The sequence below is a fragment of the Tenrec ecaudatus genome, chromosome 8 (genome assembly GCF_050624435.1).
Source record: "Tenrec ecaudatus isolate mTenEca1 chromosome 8, mTenEca1.hap1, whole genome shotgun sequence".
Classification (NCBI taxonomy): domain Eukaryota; kingdom Metazoa; phylum Chordata; class Mammalia; order Afrosoricida; family Tenrecidae; genus Tenrec; species Tenrec ecaudatus.
In genome coordinates, this window is record NC_134537.1 from 117,864,432 (window position 1) to 117,883,075 (window position 18,644).

At 44.9% G+C, this 18,644-nt stretch overlaps 1 protein-coding gene across 1 annotated transcript in view; it reads left to right on the top strand.

Moving 5' to 3' along the window:
* The window catches only part of PDGFRL (platelet derived growth factor receptor like), a 54,060-nt gene that overhangs the window by 4,183 nt on the left and 31,233 nt on the right, over nt 1-18,644 (top strand). The window contains exon 2 of the mRNA XM_075556780.1: nt 13,888-14,185. Coding sequence (XP_075412895.1) covers nt 13,888-14,185 — 298 coding nt within the window. The remainder of the gene's footprint in view (nt 1-13,887; nt 14,186-18,644) is intronic.

Below are 18,644 nucleotides of genomic sequence, written 5' to 3' on the forward strand. Positions count from 1 at the left end.
GAGCGAAGCTGTGCACCACAGGGCTCCCCATCGCTGGCTTTTCCGAAGTCGGTCCATCACCAGACCTTTCCTTCTGCAGCATCTGCGCGTGACCTCGAGCTGTTAGCCTCCCCGTGGCGTGCCGGGCGGTGGGACAAGGCGAGAAGACCACGGAAAGCCTCACCCGGCCGGGCAACACTTTGGATTTATTGTGAGGCAAGTGAAAGCCGCTCGAGCAGCGGTTCTCCACCTTCCTCAGGCCCGGCCCTTTCAGGCAGTTTCTCACGCGGTGGTGACCCTTCAACCATAACATTATTGCCGTTGCTACTTCATCACTATAATTTTGCTACTGTTATGAATTGGGTGACCTCTATGAAAGGGTCGTTTGACCCCCCAAAAGGGTCATGACCCACAGGTTGAGAACCGCTGCACTTTTTGCATAGGGAGTGCCCAGGATTTGATTTGTATTTTCAAAGGTAGGAGTGGCAGGGTGGAAGCGGAGCGGTCGACTCAGAGGGGTATTTAATGGCCTAGATGGAAAGTGGCTTGAGCCAAAAAATAGCAGTGAACGCAAGGAGAGATTGTGTTCAGGGGCTACTTGGAAGGCAAAGTCAAGGTGATCTGCTGCTGGATTGAAGGTAGTGTGGGAGGGAAAGAGGAGAATCGAGAATGGCCCAGGCTGTGAGAAATAGAGTCTGTTTCTTGGTGAAGAGAGTTCTGGACAAAGAGCAGGTCTGAAGGGACACCCAGAATTCAGTTTGAGCGTTTTGAATTGGAGATGCCCATGGGTCTTCCAACTAGAGGTGCTGAGTAAGCAGTAGAATATTTAGATCTGTGGTTTAGAGGCAGGTCAGGGCTGGAGCCAGCGACAATTTTCAGCATATGGAAGTTGCCCAAACCCAGAGAGCTGTGTGAGGCTACTTAGAGAAAGAGTCAGTAAGAGAGGAGTTGTGTGGCCTGAGCCTTGGGGCTGGAATCCAGTGGCAGGAAGACGAGGAGGACCCCTTTCTGGGAGACTGAGCAGGAGTAGCCAGGGCTGGGGGCAGGGGGGACAACTAAGATTTCATGAAGTCCTGGAAGCAAAATGAGGAAAGTGTCTCATGAGGGTCCATGTCTGCCACCCTATCTGATATCCTGAAAAAGGAAAAGAAGCATCTTTCAAATGACCGCAACTAGAAGTATCCAATGTGAAGGGCAGCTTCTATTGGAAAACGATCTGAAGTCGGCGGGTTTGGGGGGAGTAGGGTTCCTGTGGGAAGAGGAGGGAAGGAAGTTCGGATCTCATGTCCATCTCTCGCATCATTGCTTCTTCTCAGCCTTATTCAAGGAAAAGGGTCTGTGTTGGGTGTTTCATGAAGAACGGAAAAATGAGCGTGGGCAGATCCATTTATATTATTAACCAGGAACTGCTAATTTACAAAGAAGGTAATTTAGCAAATGTATAGTTGGTTGACTTGAAAAAAATTAATATTTTGTTTTGTGTTAGGTGAAAGTTTACTTAGCGAATTAGGGTCCTATTTTACACATTTCTACAATTTTCCCTGTAATCTTTGGTTACATTTATCACAATGTATCATCATTTTTCTCATTCCATTCTGGCTGGACTATTTTCTATTTCCCTGACCCACTTACTTTTTCATCTTCAACTAAGAGAAATTTTGGACCACTTGGTCACCTACAGATGATATTTCTTTAAAAAGCTCATTGCTCACTGATGCTATTCTTTAGTTTATGAATCGATCTGTTGTTTAGCTAAAAGGTGACCTCAGGTGACCGTTTCAGTTTAAAGTTGAAAGCATGTCTCAAGGCAATAGTCTTAAGAAGTCCTCAGCTGCTCCAGGAAATCTGGACTTTTAGGAATTTAAATTCGGTTTCACATATGCCCCATGATGTAGGAATTCATCTCTGGTGGTCTCATTAGAACAGTTGATAGTAGTAGGTAGGGACCGTCTAGAGATGCCAGTCTCAGGGTAGAAGAGGCCTTGGCTCATGTTGACTGCTGGGGGCTCAATTCTTAAAACAGTGGAATTCAATCCTTTCTTGTCTTAGCTATCCCACTCATGGCCTTAGGCCTCTGACTGCATCAAGCTAGGCCTGGGCCTCTGTCAGCCATTTTGACCTGTCAGCCATTTTGACCTGTCAGCCATTTTGACTAAGTGGCATGGTCTCAGAGGTTCAAGGGCATTTTTATCCACTGAGCTCAAATTTTACACATTCATTTTTGCCATTTCAAACAGGGTTAACCAAAGACAACTTCTAGGAATCAAAACCTTCACTGCCCATGTCCTTTCCAGAGAACACTTGAGTAAACTGCGTGGCCCTATCTGACCTCTGGCTAGCCAAAGAAGAAAACCAACCTCTGAGATATTCGGCTATATTTAAGAAGTATCCATCTCTGTGCTCCAATATGCGGTTTATTACATAGCCCAACCTCCCCCTGATTTTTTTTCTTGGTGTCTTGTTTTTTAGGCATGTTCCTGGGGTTATTTGGGGCTCTGCTTCAGAAAACTACATTAGAGAGACTGCATCTGTTCTAATTTCTTAGAGATGGTGTCCCACTGTCTTTTCAACTAGAAAGTTATACTAATTTGCTAAATTATCATCCTAATTTTAAATATAAGAATAATTCAGACCCACAAAATACAGGGCAAGACCAAAAAAGTAATAAATACTGAAAAAAGAAATGAGTATTAAGGGGCTTCTAAGGGGAGCTGTGGTGGCTAGTTGGTTACTCATTGAGCTGCTGACCATAAGATACTCACCCACTAGTCACTCTGCAGCCTTTGGAAGCTGTAAAGGTTTGGAAACCCAAAGAAGAACCCTTCTGTGTCCTATAGGGTCACTATGACTTAGAATCCATTCGATGACAGCAGGTTTTTCAGTGAGGCTGAGCAATATATGACAAGTTGGATACTGCATTTTGGGGTTCAGAACATTTGAATACCTATTTATTGAACACATGCACCTTATTATTCAGCTCAGTACAACTCATAGCAACCCTGTAGGACAGAGTGGAATTTCTTCTGTGGGTTTCTGATGCTGTATATCTTTATGAGATCAAAAACGTCTCATTTTTCTTTGCAGAGTAGCTGTTGGGCTCGAAGAGCCGACCTTGTGATTAGCAATCAAACACATAACCCACTATGCCATCAGGACTCCTTATTAATTATACACTAACTTATACTTCTGCCCTCTTTTTAAGATAACAAATTGGAATTGCTGATTTTCATTTTCTAAGAAAGGTGAAATGGTATGACACTTGGGGAAAATTCCAAGTTCATGTAATTTGTATTGTTGAACTATATCTTCGGATCGAAGGACACGATCTGAAGTATAACTTGACCCGAATATTTAGTACAACAATAACGACCTTCTAAATAATATTTAGTATAACACTAACTACCTTAAGGCCAGCATGCACTTCCTCCGTCTCAGGCTAATACTACATGAAAATATCCTGATTTTTTTTATGAGTGAGTGGAGTGATGAGTGGGAGATGGAATATGTTTTGTATCTCAAAAACTAGAGCTTGTCGGGGAAACTGGTGTCACTTTTGGAATCAGCAGGTCAAATATACCTAGAAACAACTTTCAAAATTTGAGGCACCAAAGTATATGTTGGCCAGTGATATAATACATACACACACAAACATGCACATGCATGCTTCTATGTACATATGACTACAGATACTTCTATCTGTGCACACATATATATGCATATATTCATATATTTCTATCCCTGTATACATATCTGTGTAACCACACATTTTTGTTGGTGTTGTTGCAAAATTATATTTGTTGTATCCTTTACCAAAGACATGCTACCTTCTCCATCCCCCCAAATACCACGTGTCTGCTATTTCCACATTACTTCCCCTCACTCCTTTTCCTTGGTAACCACAAATGAAGATTCATGCCTGTGTATATGTTTACATGATTTATTTATTGTATTTTTTATAAAAGTGTGCTCATTCAATATTAATCTTTATGCGACGGACTCATTTCGTTTAGCATCATATCCTCTAGATGCATCCACATAAGATGTTTTGAAGGCTCGTCATTATTCTTAATGATTTGGGAATATTTTATTACTCATTTTATTTATCTAATCTTCCATTGATGAACACTTAGATTGTTTCCATCTTTTTGCTACTGTGACTAATGCTGCTGTGACCATGGGTGTGCATATGTCTACTCCTGCTGCTGCTAGTCATGAGATCTTTAGGGTGTGTATACCCATGATTGGGATTGCTGGCTCATGAGGGATTCCTAGTTCCTGCTTTTTGAGGAAGTGAACTGCCGTTTTCCCATAGTGTTTGTACCATTTTGCAACTCCACCAACAGTGAATAAGAGTTCTTATCTGCCTATAACCTCCCAGTGTCTTGTCTTTTCTCTCTTTTTATTTTTATAAATGAATGCCATTTTGCATTGTAATTCTGATTTGCATCTCTTAAAATGTTAATGAGCGCTTTTGTGTGCATGTGTGTGTGTGTGTTGGCCGCTGGAGTGTGCTCTTTGGTGAAGTGTCTATTCTAGTCTGTTGCCCATGTTTAAATTGGATTGGTTGTCTTCTTGTTGACTTGTTGAATTTTTCCATACATTTTAGAAATTAGACCCTTATCAGATAATTTATTCTAAAGATTCTCCGCCCCCCACAGTGTGTAGCTAACCTCAAGATCAGCTGTTCAAATCCACCAGCTGCTCCACGGGAGAGAGATGAGGTTCTTACTCCCATAAGGAATTACTGCCTTGGAAACCCACAGGGGCAGCTCTGCCCTGTCCAGTAGGGTCCCTGTGAAACAGAATCAACTCCATGGCAGTGAGAGTTCTCTTTGTATTCTTTTGACAAATCTTTTGATGAATCTAAGTCTAGTGACGCCCCAGTTGTTGAATGGTTCCAAGCTCAAAGCTGCCACTACTCAAACAGCAAAGTTTGGAAAAAATCTCTGCTCGGTTTTCATAACTTTGCTCAATAATTGAACCAAAAATCCAACTTGAAAAAACTGCTGGCTGGGAGTCATGTGTCGCTTCAGTTAGACACGTCAGTCTAAATGCTACTCTTTCTCAGACAGCATACAAAGGAGTAATCCCCCAAACAGAATTGTGCTGGCCCAAGCCTAGTTTTCCTTAGGCAGGCATCCAGCAACTCACTCCGAGTTAGTGCACCCAGTGGCATTGTCTGGGAGGTCCTCTCTGGTCACACTGAATTATTTCATAAAGGCACTTTTGCTTGAATCTCGTGTTTTGTGATGGCCAATTTAAGAGAACAGTGTGCGGCTATGAAGTTTTGTTTGCTGCTCCGGAAAAAATGCCACAGAAACTGTTGGGATATTGAACATAGCTTATGAGGACTGCACTCAAGTATATGAGTGGTTTTATCATTTCAGAAAAGGTGAAATTGTTAGATTCCTTGGGTGGGAAAACACCTCCGTTCTTGGCTTTGCACAAGAAAGGATTAATGCCAAAGCCTAGTTTATGATCCAAGTGGGTTTTTATGAAGGATAAAGTTTCAGGCTTTATAAGAAGTTTCAGGCTTTACAAGTAGCTGAACACAGGCAGCCTTGGGCACTGCCTGAGGCTACAGAGAGAGACCACAGTATGGTCCAGCGGAAGGCCCAGGACCAGCTGGAAAAAGAGGGCCCATGGTCTCCAGGTGCCAACCTTTTGGGGCCTGTGGCTGGGAGGTATGGTCAATGACACTGGTTCACCCCATTGGCTGAATTAAGCCTACCTGGCGTAGCTTAGGCCAATCCAGGTATACGGCTCACCTAGGTGTACCGCCTCCCCACCCCCACCCCTTGGCCTGGGGCCTGAATTGGAACATGCCCTTTAGCCTTTATCGGCTTCCAACTTCCTGTAGGCGACCCCTAGGCATGAAGAGGAACAACCCCTATCTTGATACGGAACAAAATGTTGATTGATTATAAACCTTGTTCTGGATATTTGTCAGCCTCCCAAATGGATGAAAATGTTGACTTGTAGTGCAATTGGAGTTCATTTCACCAGGTCTGACTGTTAATTAATCAAGCTTTCTATGTAGAGGGTCTGAACAGATTGCTTAATGGTGTGCAACAAAAAAGGCCAGATTTGTGGCAGATGGGGACTGGTTTTGCCACCATGACAGTGCACCTGCTCATGCAGCCGTCCCAGTGCGCCAGATTGTGGCAAAACCAGCATGCCTCTCTTACTGTACACACCTTACTCACCTGACCTCACTCCATGCGACTTCTTTTTGTTTCCATGAATAAAGAGGGACATGAAAGGACAGTGATTTGACGACTTAGAAAAGGTGAAGAAAAATGTTTCAGATGAGTTTGAAAAATATTTCCAAGAATGGAATCGCAGATTTGACATATGTATTAAGTGTAATGGAGAGTGCTTTGAAGGTTGTAAGGTTGTTTTATATATAAAAAAAAATGTAAATACATAGCTTTGGAGGAAAAAAAATAAAAATAAAATTTAAAATTCCGGGGTTTTTTGGGGTGCTTAGTTAGTTCTTTAAAACTTTCATCATTGTGCTTATTTGGGAGTGCTTTATTTGCCTAAAATATCTAAGCTTTAAGTATTTTATTTACTGTATTGCGTTTTTACATTCAATGTACTGTTTTTATTGTGGTTAGATGTTTTAGAACTAGGAACTTTATGTTAAAATCCTGGAAAAAGTGATTTTATAAGTGTAATTTTGGGGCCTCAGAATGAACTATTTATTTTTCAATTATTTCTATGGGAAAAATATGCTCAGTTCTCAAGCTTTTCGGGTTTGAGCAAGTCTTTGGAATGAACTGAGTTCAGTAACTGAGGTATCACTCTGCGTAGTTTTCAGCAGGCCTGTTCTATTTGTTTTCTGCCGTTGGTGCATCTGTAGCATGGTCGTTTTGATGCCACGCTCGGGATAGACCTTTCCCCTGACTCACTCACCAAACCAAACCCGGCGCCACTGAGAACACCTGACTCATAGCGACCCTGTACAGAAGGTAACTCTTTACAGGAGCCAACGGCTTCGTTTTTCTCGGTTGAAGTGGCTGGTGGGTGTGAGCTGCTGACTTTGTGGTTGGCACCATAACTGTTATTCCACAGCCCCAAGAGGACTTCTTTAACTGCTGGGAGTGGGGCCGGGGGAGCAAATTGCTGCTTGGTGTTCGTGATTGCGTTTAAGATACAACCCTTAGTCACAAGCCGGCAGTGATAGGTCTAGTGAACATATGTTCTCCTCAAACCCAAGTCTACAGATTAGGGAGGTTAATAGTTAGGGAAACTCCTTTACTGCCTTGCGTGTGATGACCTGTGATCCTCCGTTCATGCTGATCACATTCTCTTCTTGCTTTTTAACGACTGTTTGGCCGTTCTTTATGGAGTAGCTGCTCCTCACTTGGGAATTCCAGTGTGTGCCTTGGAAAAGCAGCTCCACGCCTGCCAGGAAGGTCTGCGCTCCACCCCGGCATCAAGTTCTGTTTGTCTTGGAGCTCCTTGCCGAAGGCCCAGGCCCAGCAGACAGAGAATCCCCTTAGACCAGGGCTCTGTGAGCGTGGTGTATGCAAATAAAGTGAAACAGCAACAGGGTGCTAATCTCTAAGAGAATGGGATGAGCCAGGGGGAAAGTTGTGGATTTGAGCCTCACAGTCTGGTGCTCCACTGCTCTTTGGGTAAACTGCTCTGGGCCCCACTTGCCATCTGTGGATCCCATATTTTCACCCATCAATTAGAAAGGCAAGTCCCCGGGGGGTGTACACATGAAACTTTTGTTTCAGATCCCATCTTTTGGACTTGGCTTTCCATTGGGACATCTTTTTTTTTTAATCATTTTATTAGGGGCTCATACAACTCTTACCACAATTCATACATACATCAATTGTATAAAGCCATCTGTACATTCATTGCCCTCATCATTCTCAAAACATTTGCTCTCCACTTAAGCCCCTGCCATCAGCTCCTCATTTTCCCCCTTCCTTCCCCACTCCCCTCTCCCTCATGAGCCCTTGATAATTTATAAAATATTATTTTGTCTTATGTTACCCTGTCTGACATTTCCCTTCACCCACTTTTCTGTTGTCTGTCCCCCAGGGAGGAGGTCACATGTAAATCCTTGTAATCGGTTCCAACCCACTCCCGCTCTACCCTCCCAGTATCGCCACCCACACCACTGGTCCTGAAGGGATCATCCGCCCAGGATTCCCTGTCTTTCTAGTTCCTATCTGTACCACTGTGCATCCTCTGCTCTAGCTAGACTTGCAAGGTAGAATTAGGATCATGATAGTGGGGGTGGGGGGGAGCATTTAGGAACTAGAGGAAAGTTGTATTTTTCATTATTGCTACATCACACCTTGACTGACTTGTCTCCACCCCTAGACCCCTTTGCAAGGGGATCTCCAGTGGCCGACAAATGGGCTTTGGGTCTCCACTCTGCACTACCCCCCCTCATTCACTATGGTGAGATTTTTTTTGTTGTGATGATGCCTGATACCTGATTCCTTCGACACCTTATGATGACACAGGCTGGTGTGCTTCTTCCATGTGGACTTTGTTGCTTCTAAGCTAGATGGCCTCTTGTTTACCTTCAAGCCTTTAAGACCCCAGACGCTATGCCTTTTGATAGCCGGGCACCATCAGCTTTCTTCGCCACATTTGCGAGACTGAAGCTTTTTATGGGAGTGGAAAGCCCTGTCTTTCTCCCAAGGCATGGCTGGTGGATTCAAACTGCTGACCTTCCCATTAGCAGCCACTAAGCCCATTAAAAAGTGCAGTGTTCTATTTTCACATTTGATCTCTCTACTTTCTTATATTTTGGGGACCTTGGGGAGATAAGTGTTTTGCATACTTAGGCTAAAAATGATGTTTCTTCAACAGTCAGACTAGGAATTTGAGAGGTACTCAACCCTGTGACTGACGGGGCACTTGTGGGGCCACTGGAATGGCTCCTTGACATGACTGTCATTATAACCAAACCAAAGAACCCGTGAGGGGCAATGGTGAAGTCCTTTGACTGCTGGCTCTTGGGCTGGCAGGTCATCTCCACGCAGCAACGCCATGGAGAAAGCATCTACAGTCGTTCTCATAAAGATTAAAGCCTAGAAAACCTGACGAGGCGATTCTATTCTGTTGCATGGGGTCTTTGCGAGTCAGCATGAACTTGATGGCACCTGTAAAAAGGATGTGACGGGGCTGTCTGCATAGGATCTCTTCTGAGTTCTCAAGGGGTGAACGGAATCAAACTCATCAGGTCCAGTATGAGTCCTTAGAGGCTGAGGTCAGACATGCCTCCACCCTCCAACCTTCTTAGCGGTTCCGTCAGTAGTCATCTTTGCATGACACTCTCTCAGACACTGCTGGGCTCAATCATTCACTGCAGTGGCCCTCCCAGGCCGTATCAAAATTATGAACTTCATTGGGGAAGCTATCAGCTTACAATTCAGGATCAGAAATGCTCAGGGCACAATTCTTTGGTCAAGATAACTTCTTGATAGTCATGCCTGCAGGCAGGCCTCTCTCTGGTCCTCAGACCCTAGATCTAGCCTTCATCCTGCTGGGGCTGTGTTACTAAGCTCTGTTAGCATGGCTCATAAGTACCCCAAGGGTAGAGCATTCCACCATCAGCCTCAGCCCACAGGGGTTGGGCTCCACTTCGCAGGTCAGCAAATTCAGCTTCCAGATAAAGTACCTGGAGGCACCCAACCCCGAAAACAAACCTCTTGCCTACAGGCACTCAGCTTTACTCCATCAGCAGACAGCTCACAGCTGTGTCTCCTGCTGCCCTTGCTCCTCTGGTGTTACCGATTTCTGTCTCCCAGATCTCAGGATCTAGAGGACACAATCCGTTCCTGGCTCATTTTTCTTTCTGTCTTTAAAAACAAATAAACATTTTATTAGTACATAAACCAGACATCCTACCACCCAGTAGTTCCGATATATCCAGAAGTGTTGTACACTCGCTATCACAATCAGTTTCAAAACATTTTTTCCCTTCTTGTACTCCTTGATATTAGCTCCCCATTACTGCCCCTCGCACCCCCTTCCCTAGGCTTAGGGACCCTCAATCTAGTTATTGTCTCTATGGATTCACTCATGCTGGGCTTCATATACCGAAAACAGAGAAATTAACAGAACAGAAACAAGAAGGCTGCCAACAATAACAAAATACAACAGAGATGAACCCCAGTTTGGGGAGGGGGAACCAGAAAATATTAAACCCCAGAGGAAACTCACAGTGCGTCAGAGGGAGACCAAATGATAAGGTTTACCCATTCAAGTCAGATTTATCATTTTAATCTGCTACAGTGGACTCCACAATACTCTGTCTGACAGCCACCCTTCCCATCCCGCAAGGATGGTCAAAGGGAAGTCACCGGAGGCGTATTCCCTGTGTAGATCCTGCACGTGGACTTGGGGCTTCTGCTGTCCTCCATAGCCTTCTTCAAATCGGAATTTCACAATTCAAGCATTGATATCATTCCCTCTTTTAGATTTGGATGATATCATTCACAATCCTTGAATCACGCATGTCGGTGTGCTTAGTTGATATCTCACTTAGATGGCTGCTTGTTTGAAGACAAGCCTTGAGGACCCCACACACTATTCTTTTTTGTTGTTGTTGTTCGAGTTAATGCAACACTATTCTTCCTGATAGCTGGGCACCATCTAGTTTGTTCACCACACTTTGCTGTAGCACTCACCCCTTCCCTATTTCCTTCTTGAAGCCATGTATCCAGTAGGGCCAGGTTGTAAGAACTAATGATTCTTAGATTGGAGCTAGGATTAAGTGCACTGGCTCTTTTGACTTTATGATAGTGGAATCTACACTTGTTGTGTCTTTGATGGCTCATTTTTTTTTAATCCAGCAAGGTGGAAACACCAACCAATTGGTTTTTAGCATTCCAAGTTTTTACAATCACAACTAACCCTGTCAACAGTTATTACAACTGACAAACAATACTGCCGGCATCATCCCTCACCCTCTCTCATGCATCAGGAAAAGAGGAAATACATCTGATCTGCCTGGTGCCACCCACTTGGTTGGTGGGAGGTACAGAGACTGTAGCTAGAAGACCCACAGCAAACAAATCGCTGCACCGCAGCACCCAACAGCAACAGCCAAGCCATGGGTAAATCCCATGGTCGGGAAGCTGGACCATGTACAATCAGATTAACGGGCGGGTCTGTTTGGTCAAAGATGCGAGTTAATTTTGGGCAATACTAGCAATGTTTGGATCAGTAATGTCCATACTTGGATACACTAATGTTCCTGAATAGCAGAGATACACAGGATCCGATAGCTCAGAAATCAAGACAAGTTGCCCGAGTTGCCCAAACCCCATAGATGGTTGCTGTCAATTCTGTTAGCTCAAATCTGTTATGTGATAAGGAAGGTTGAGTCTATGACAAGTACACCAAAATAGACATGGTGCCAATCCCGAGGCCCATTCATGTCCTAGGCATAGTGTATTTATAGGTCACAGGTTCCGTGGGCCTGGATATGGTGGCCTTTCATTCTGTACCTTAAGGGGGAAGAGCCCGTGATGTTCTCTGAGTTGCACAGTGGAGGCTTATGCTTATGTCAGTCCTGATACATTACCAACAGCTGCAGGGTTGCCTCCTCTGGGAGGCTGGGGAATGTGTGCCTGTGCCCTTCTCTCATTGGAGCACGGCGAAGTCAGTGCGCTGTGCAAGGTCAGCACAGGCCTCGCTGGCTGCAGGCCCAACAGTTGGTGTCAGGGACTTGGGACTAAGTAAAAGGTTGGTGATTTGAACAAACCCAGCAGCCCGGGGGGAGAAAGAGCTCAAGGAAATTAAGAATGTAACACAAACAGACGTGTGTGCACTTATGTTTATTGCAGCAGTTTCCACAAGAGCGAAAACATGGAAATAGCCCCAAACCCCAACTATAGAGACGTGCATAAACAAGCTGGGGTACATTCATACTCAGGGATTTTATGCACCAATAGAAAATAAGGGTAGCTCTCTGAGATGCTGCACGAGATGGACAAAACTAGAGAAGATTATGCGGAGCAAACTCCATTCATCTTATAAAGATCAATATTTAACATCACCAGTGCTCAAAGGAAAAACACAGAAGAAGAAATGTGCTTTATACACCCATAGAGAAGACTTGGACGGGTAGGAGACCAGGGCAGGGGGTTGGGAACAGGGAGAGAGGACAGGTGTGGGGATAACAACAAATGGAGGGTATGATGGTGAGGTAGTTAGTTTATTGTGCCAGCCTGGCCGATAAACGCATGTGGGTTTAATTGAAGGGTGGTGAGGTGGGGAGGAGGGGCAGATAAATGGCTCATGAGCCTCGTCTTTCTAGTTCTCGGGTCTCTTTCTCTCTGATATGGTCGGAACAGGGTGCAGCTGCCTTAGCCAGTTCCCTGCTTCAGTTAACAAGGCTTACTTCCTGCAAGACATACTTGAGGAGAAGCCACATGGGCCTACCCCGACGCAGCCCTGGGTGCTGGAGCACACGTGTGGAGACTCCTGCCAGCACTGAGATGCTTTACACGTTCACTGACTTGGCTTTCCTCCTGCAGTTGGCATCATTGCGTCTATTTCGTGAGATGGAGGAGGACTTTGTGGATTGGTGTTGGGCTAATGTTGACCTTGTGGGCTTGGAAAGCACTGGGTTGGGATGTTTTCTTGATGCACACTTAACCTTTATATAAAACTCTCATACAAGAGTTTCTGTGGATATTGGTTTTGAATTTATTTCTTGAGCTGATTATATATATATAATTATATATATTATTATTATAATATATAACATTATATATATAATGTTATATGTATATATAATTATATATATATATTATTATATATATATAACATTATATAATATATAATATTTCCTTAAAAACCAAACAACCAAACAAAAAAAATCCTTCCGGATTCCTTATCCCTAAATTATTAAAGGAAAAAAAATTTTTTCTGTCTGCTCTGAAAAGATGACAGTCCAGTAAACCCTGTGGGGCCTGTTCTCCTTGTCATGGGGGCCATGATGAGTCGGAATCCACTCTCTGGCCCCAGCGGCCTTGGAGATATTGTTCAAGGACACAACTCGATTCCCGGAAAAGTAGAGAAAGCTCTGCAGTTACTATTGACTTTTAGTCATTTAAGTAGCCTTTTAATTCACCCCTTTCAGTGCCGAGAGCCCTAGTGACACAACGGGTAACTTGTGTGGCTGCTAACTCAAAGGTTGACCTCTCTGAGGGTCAAAGACCTGTTGACCTGCTGCCTTACAAGATTACAGCCTAGAAAGCCCACTCTGTGGGGTTGATATGAGTCAAATTTGGCTCTGGGGCACCCAACAACAATCACAGTATGTCTCCTTTATGAAGACCACGTCATACCTCATGCTGTAGACCCCTGACGTGGCAGCCTCCATTACAGGCAATCCGTTGGAGAGCTTGAGATGGGTCTGGATCCTCTGAGTGTAGAAAACTTCCAGCCCCATGTGTGCCCCCTCCTCCTCCTGTAGCAGATCCTGCTTTTGAACAGCAGCTTCGATGTGAACAGTGATCACAAAGCGGTAGTGAAGACGAAGCATAGGACTTGACTGACCTCAGCTCTCTCGCTCCGTGTGACCACGTGGGGAGTTTTGAGACAGGGTAAACTTAGTGGAAGATTACTTGTGTTTGGAACGTGGAAACTTTAATCCATATGTGAAATGTTTTGTTCAATTTGAATAATATTCTTGAAGCTGAAATATCTTTTAAATTATTATTTTTTTAATCTTTTAAATTATTAATGGTTTGAAAACCAAAGAATGAATCAAGAAAATAATGGCTATCACATGATTAATAGTGAAAATTATCTTGACCTATAGAGGAGGGGCATAAACACACACACACACACACACACACACACACACCGGGCATGTCACTAACATAGACAATTGCTCTCTTCTTGCATGTATACCAGTTATTGGCCAACAGTCTCCCAAGAACAAGCGCCCAAAGGAGCCTGGAGAGAACAAAATCAAGCCTTCCAACAAAAAGGTGAAACCCAAAGTTCCTAAAATAAAGGACAGAGACTCACCTGGCTCTATGCCAAAGACTCAGTCTATCATGATGCATGTGCTGGACAATGGTCGCTTCCAGAAGCCTGCTGCTACCCTGAGCCTGACGGCTGGACAAGCTGTAGAGCTTCGTTGTAAAGGGAGCAAAATTGGATGGAGCTATCCTGCCTACCTTGACACCTTCAAGGACTCTCGTCTCAGGTGAGCATTTTTTATTTGCATTGGGTCAGGAGTTTGGTTTTGTTGCTTCATTAAATATCAGATTGTTTCTTACATCTCTCATTCCACCCTCGTAGGTTCTGAAAATGGAAAGTCAACGAGTAAAAGGGTTCTCTTATTCACCCAACTCAATGAAATGTTATAAGAAATCATAAGACAGATAATTGAAACAGTAATGCGTAGTGATGGATATTTAGAGATTCGCCCTATGAACAATACTTTCATCTCTTAATGTTTTATGTTATTTCTGTTTATGCCATCATTGTAGCTGCTGAAATGACCTAACAGGAGATCCCTATGTCCAGTCACCAACTTTAAGTGCTTTTACATTTTTTTAACTACTTCTGATTTTTTAAAAACTTTCCTAAATATTTTGACTTTTACACTTAGTGCTCTCAATTAATAAGAAAGTCCAACATTTCTCATGTTTGAATTAATTACTTCAGGAGGCTGGTGTCTTGCTTTGGAAATATGGGTATGGTGATGGTTAGGACAATTCTTAGACCAAGAAGGGAGGGCATGCCAGAGAGGATGCTGGGGAGGCACCTGGGCACTGGCTTGAGCCTCTGGGTCTCTGAGAAAAGCCTAATCTCCCTGGGTCGAAGTGTCCTCATGAATCGATTGAAGGGCATTGGACTACCTGATCCGTCGCTCTTTTCATCCCTAAAGTCCTTTAGCATAAAATAGAGAGATGTAGGGTCTTGTCAGTTTGGCGTGCCTGAAGGACAGAAAGAAAGAATGGGCATCTCAGACTCAGCTTGTTCACATGAGACTCCTGTCTCCTCACGAGCGAGTGGCTCCTCCACAGTCCTTCTCCCTACAGGCACGACAGCACCTCATCCGGCCCCAAACCTGAGTTACAGCGTGGTTCTTCCCTCTCTTCCCACTGCCTGCAGCCAGGTCATCACCAACTTCGAAGTCACTCCAGGTTCTCAAGAGTCTTACACTGTCCTCTTTCCGGCCCCGGTGCCACCACTTCTGTCCCAGCCGCTGTTCTCGCTCAGCTCAGAGGCTGTAGTAACACACCCAGGCCTGCACGTGCTCTTGTAAAAGGTAGATCTGATCAAGTCACTCCCCTGCCAGCACCCAGTGGATTTCCATTAGAAAGTCAACATCCTTCCATGGGAGCTGCTCCCTGCACGCTGCCATCTCTCTGGAGTCTTCTCGAATAGCTCCGTTCGTATGAGTGGGGCTTCACGGAGCTCATGGAAACATGAAACAAAAATCTCCCACTAATTTTGTGAAGCCCCGTCATGCCTCGAGAAGGACCGAGCTGGGCTCCTGAGCGAACTGGGCTCGTGGCCCTGCATGTGTGCTGCTGTCCTTGTCTGGGGCATAGAGACCATAGAACCTGCTGCCCTTGTGCGCAGAACACGCTCTCCTTGTCACCTGGCTGACTTCAGCCTACACGTCTTTTTCTCAGGGAAGTCCCTGCCAGACCTCCTCCGGGAGGCTTTCCTGTCTGATGCCTCCGTTCCCAGCACTCTTCACACATACATGAAAAACGACGACTATGCTTTCCACGGGGGCTTAGTGGACTTGCTCGCATTTCAATGACGGTCAAGGCGGAATGCCCTCCTCTTTCACATCTTTCCAGGCATGCTTCTTCTTTTTCATCATGCACCTGGAGAATCAGTATCTTGAAAATATATGTATCTTTGTCTGTCTAGCCATCCATCCCTCTTCATGCTTTTATTCTGGTTATACGCTTCTGGCTTCATAGTCCATAACGTGCCGAATTATTCTTAAGGATGTGGAGGATGAGACAGTAAGACCATTTTCCCCCTTCCCTCTCTGTACTTGGCATGTGTTTGTGTGTATCTGTTTGTGTGTTTGTGTCCCCTGCTTGAAACATATTTAGAAAGATTTACAGAGATAGCGTGAATGCCTTTATTTATTAAAGTCAGATGTACACCTGCTTTTAAAACTTCAAATTGATCTCATCTCCGATACAGTGAACATTTAGTCTTTGATTTATACAAAGAAGACTAAAGCTAGAGGCTTTAGCGATTGAAGAGTTCATTTTAGGCATGGTTCCAAAGTTGTATTAGCCAGGGTCTTGGAAGAACAGCCTGGGAAATACTCTTACAAAACTAGTTATGGTGAACTCTGTGGAACACAGTCCCACTCCGGCATACCCGGGTCACCATGAGCCCGAATGGATGTCAGAGCCACTGGTCTTAGCCAGTATACTCACACCTCACATGTTGACACGCTTAGGGGCCCAAGACCTGGTGCTTTCTATAAAACTGACGTTAGTCAAGAATTGAGGGGCACACCCCAACTTCAGCTCCGGTTTCCTCCCACCTCTAGAACTTGGTGAGGAAGTTCCCCTTTGCTAACCATGCTGTCCCACCACTTCAGAGCCCTTGGTGATTGGGGCTGGAGGTTGACTGGGCATTGCCCACCACCCACCACTTCCTGCTGCTGTCCTGTGCAGAGAGGTGGCTCACCTAATGTCAGCCCTGGTTGTGCAGTCTTGTGTGGGCCCCTTCCCTCTCCCCCTCTCCCTTACTCGTCCACTGTCCATTTACAACCTCACATTTTCCTCTGGTCCTGCACCCTCTGTGACCAGACCCAGATGCCAGAGAGGAGTGCGAGGTCCCCGTTGGTCTGTCATCACTCCTGTGACCCGGAAGGCCCCAGGGCTTCCCCTATATCATCTGGTGGCCTGAAGAAGATCCCTACACTTGACTTGGCTCCACATGGGGCTTGGACAATCAATGACAGTGCCTGAGAAGTTTTTCGGACTTGTAAGTGTGAAATATTGGGAAGTGCGGTGTAGGCATCGGTATGCTCAAAAACCTCTCAAGCACACACTCAAAGTGAAGTGAGCATGAAAGAGAAATATCCAAGTACCCAGGAAGAAAACAAGTTTGACTTATAAAATTAAATAGCATTCACCAAAAGCACAGATATGTTTTAGAAGAAGGAGAGCCAGACTACTGCTTCCCTACTTTGCACATGCCGTCGGGTGAGACCAGCCCCTGGGAAAGGGCGTGTTGCTTGGTAAAGGAGGTGGGCAGCGAGGAAGAGGAAGCCCTGGACAATGCGGATTGACAGAGTGGCCGCCACACTAGGCTCAGACATGACCATTGTGACTCGGGTGTTTTCTGTTGATGTGCCGTCACCATGAGTCAACACTGGCTAGACGACTCCTGACAACATCAACATTGAGAGCACACACCCTTAAGGCTTTATTAGAAAGGGCACATGGATGTGGACCCCCCCACCCCTCCCAAGGGCCTCATAAAAATGTGGAAAACATCTCATAATTCTATGTCAAACCACAGCAAAAAACAAACAAAAATACCCATGTTTTATTTGACACCAGAGATTCAACAAATGGACTCTTGACATCTTTCCCAGAACAGGTCCCTTTGGATAAAGGAGAAGCATTCATCCTGTGCTTTCCTTTCCATGGAGAACAAGTTCTTTCCAAAGTTATCACAGCATTGGGGTTGGAAGCGCCCCACGAAACTTCCAACAAAGCCTGGTACTTCTAACCAGTCCTGGACGTGCCCTGGAGCTGAGGTCACGTGCTGTCACATCTGTTCAAATGTAATCTTCTGGTCACTTTATCTTTTTCTATTGATTTGAGAGTAATGCCTTATCACTGAGCTGCAAAAGCAGACACAATTTCATTGGGGAAAGAGATCTAGTTAATGTGCAAAGCCTCAGATATATGAAACAGGACCTGATTAGAGAATTTGTTATATATGTGCGTGTGTGTAATTTTTTCCCAAAGTACCCTGAGTCCTGGGAATGTTGTGTTGTGTGTTAGTTGCCATTGTGTCGGCTGGAGCTGAGACTTTTATGGGGCAGAAAGCCTCATCGTTCTCCCGTGGAGCAGCTGGTGGAGTGGCTGGTGGGTCTCTGAGACTGAAACTCTTTACAGGAGTAGAAAGCCCTGTCTTTCTCCCGTGAGGGGCCCGTGGCTTCAAACCACTGAGCTTGTGGTTAACAGCCCAGCGCGTAACCAGCGGGGCTAGCCTGGGGGAATAATACAGACAGGTGGGTTCTCTTGGCCGAATGGGGGTAGCTTCAGGGAAGAAGATAGATTCGTGATCTAATTTTTTTAAATAGTCGGGTTATAGACTAAACAAACTGATTTCTAAAGTTACGGATCATCGCAAAAATAAATGCATAAAGATGGTTTTCCAGGGTAGTGCCTTGATTTCTTGCTGCGGATGCAAAGTGGAAGAAAGTCCATGTTAATTGAGGACTCTGGAATGCTCAAACCTTCTGCTGGCCCCTCAGAAAGGAAAGCCCCATCAGGAGAGCACCAGCAACTGCGCTGTGAGCCAGGGGACCTGATCGTCTAGAGGCTGGAGCCAGGATGAAAGTTCTCTGGAAGTCCGTCCCAGCCTCCTGTTGGCAGAGGCTGGCTCCCTCCGCCTTGGCAAACCTTGTTGTCACAAGGGCCACTAGGTGGCAGGTT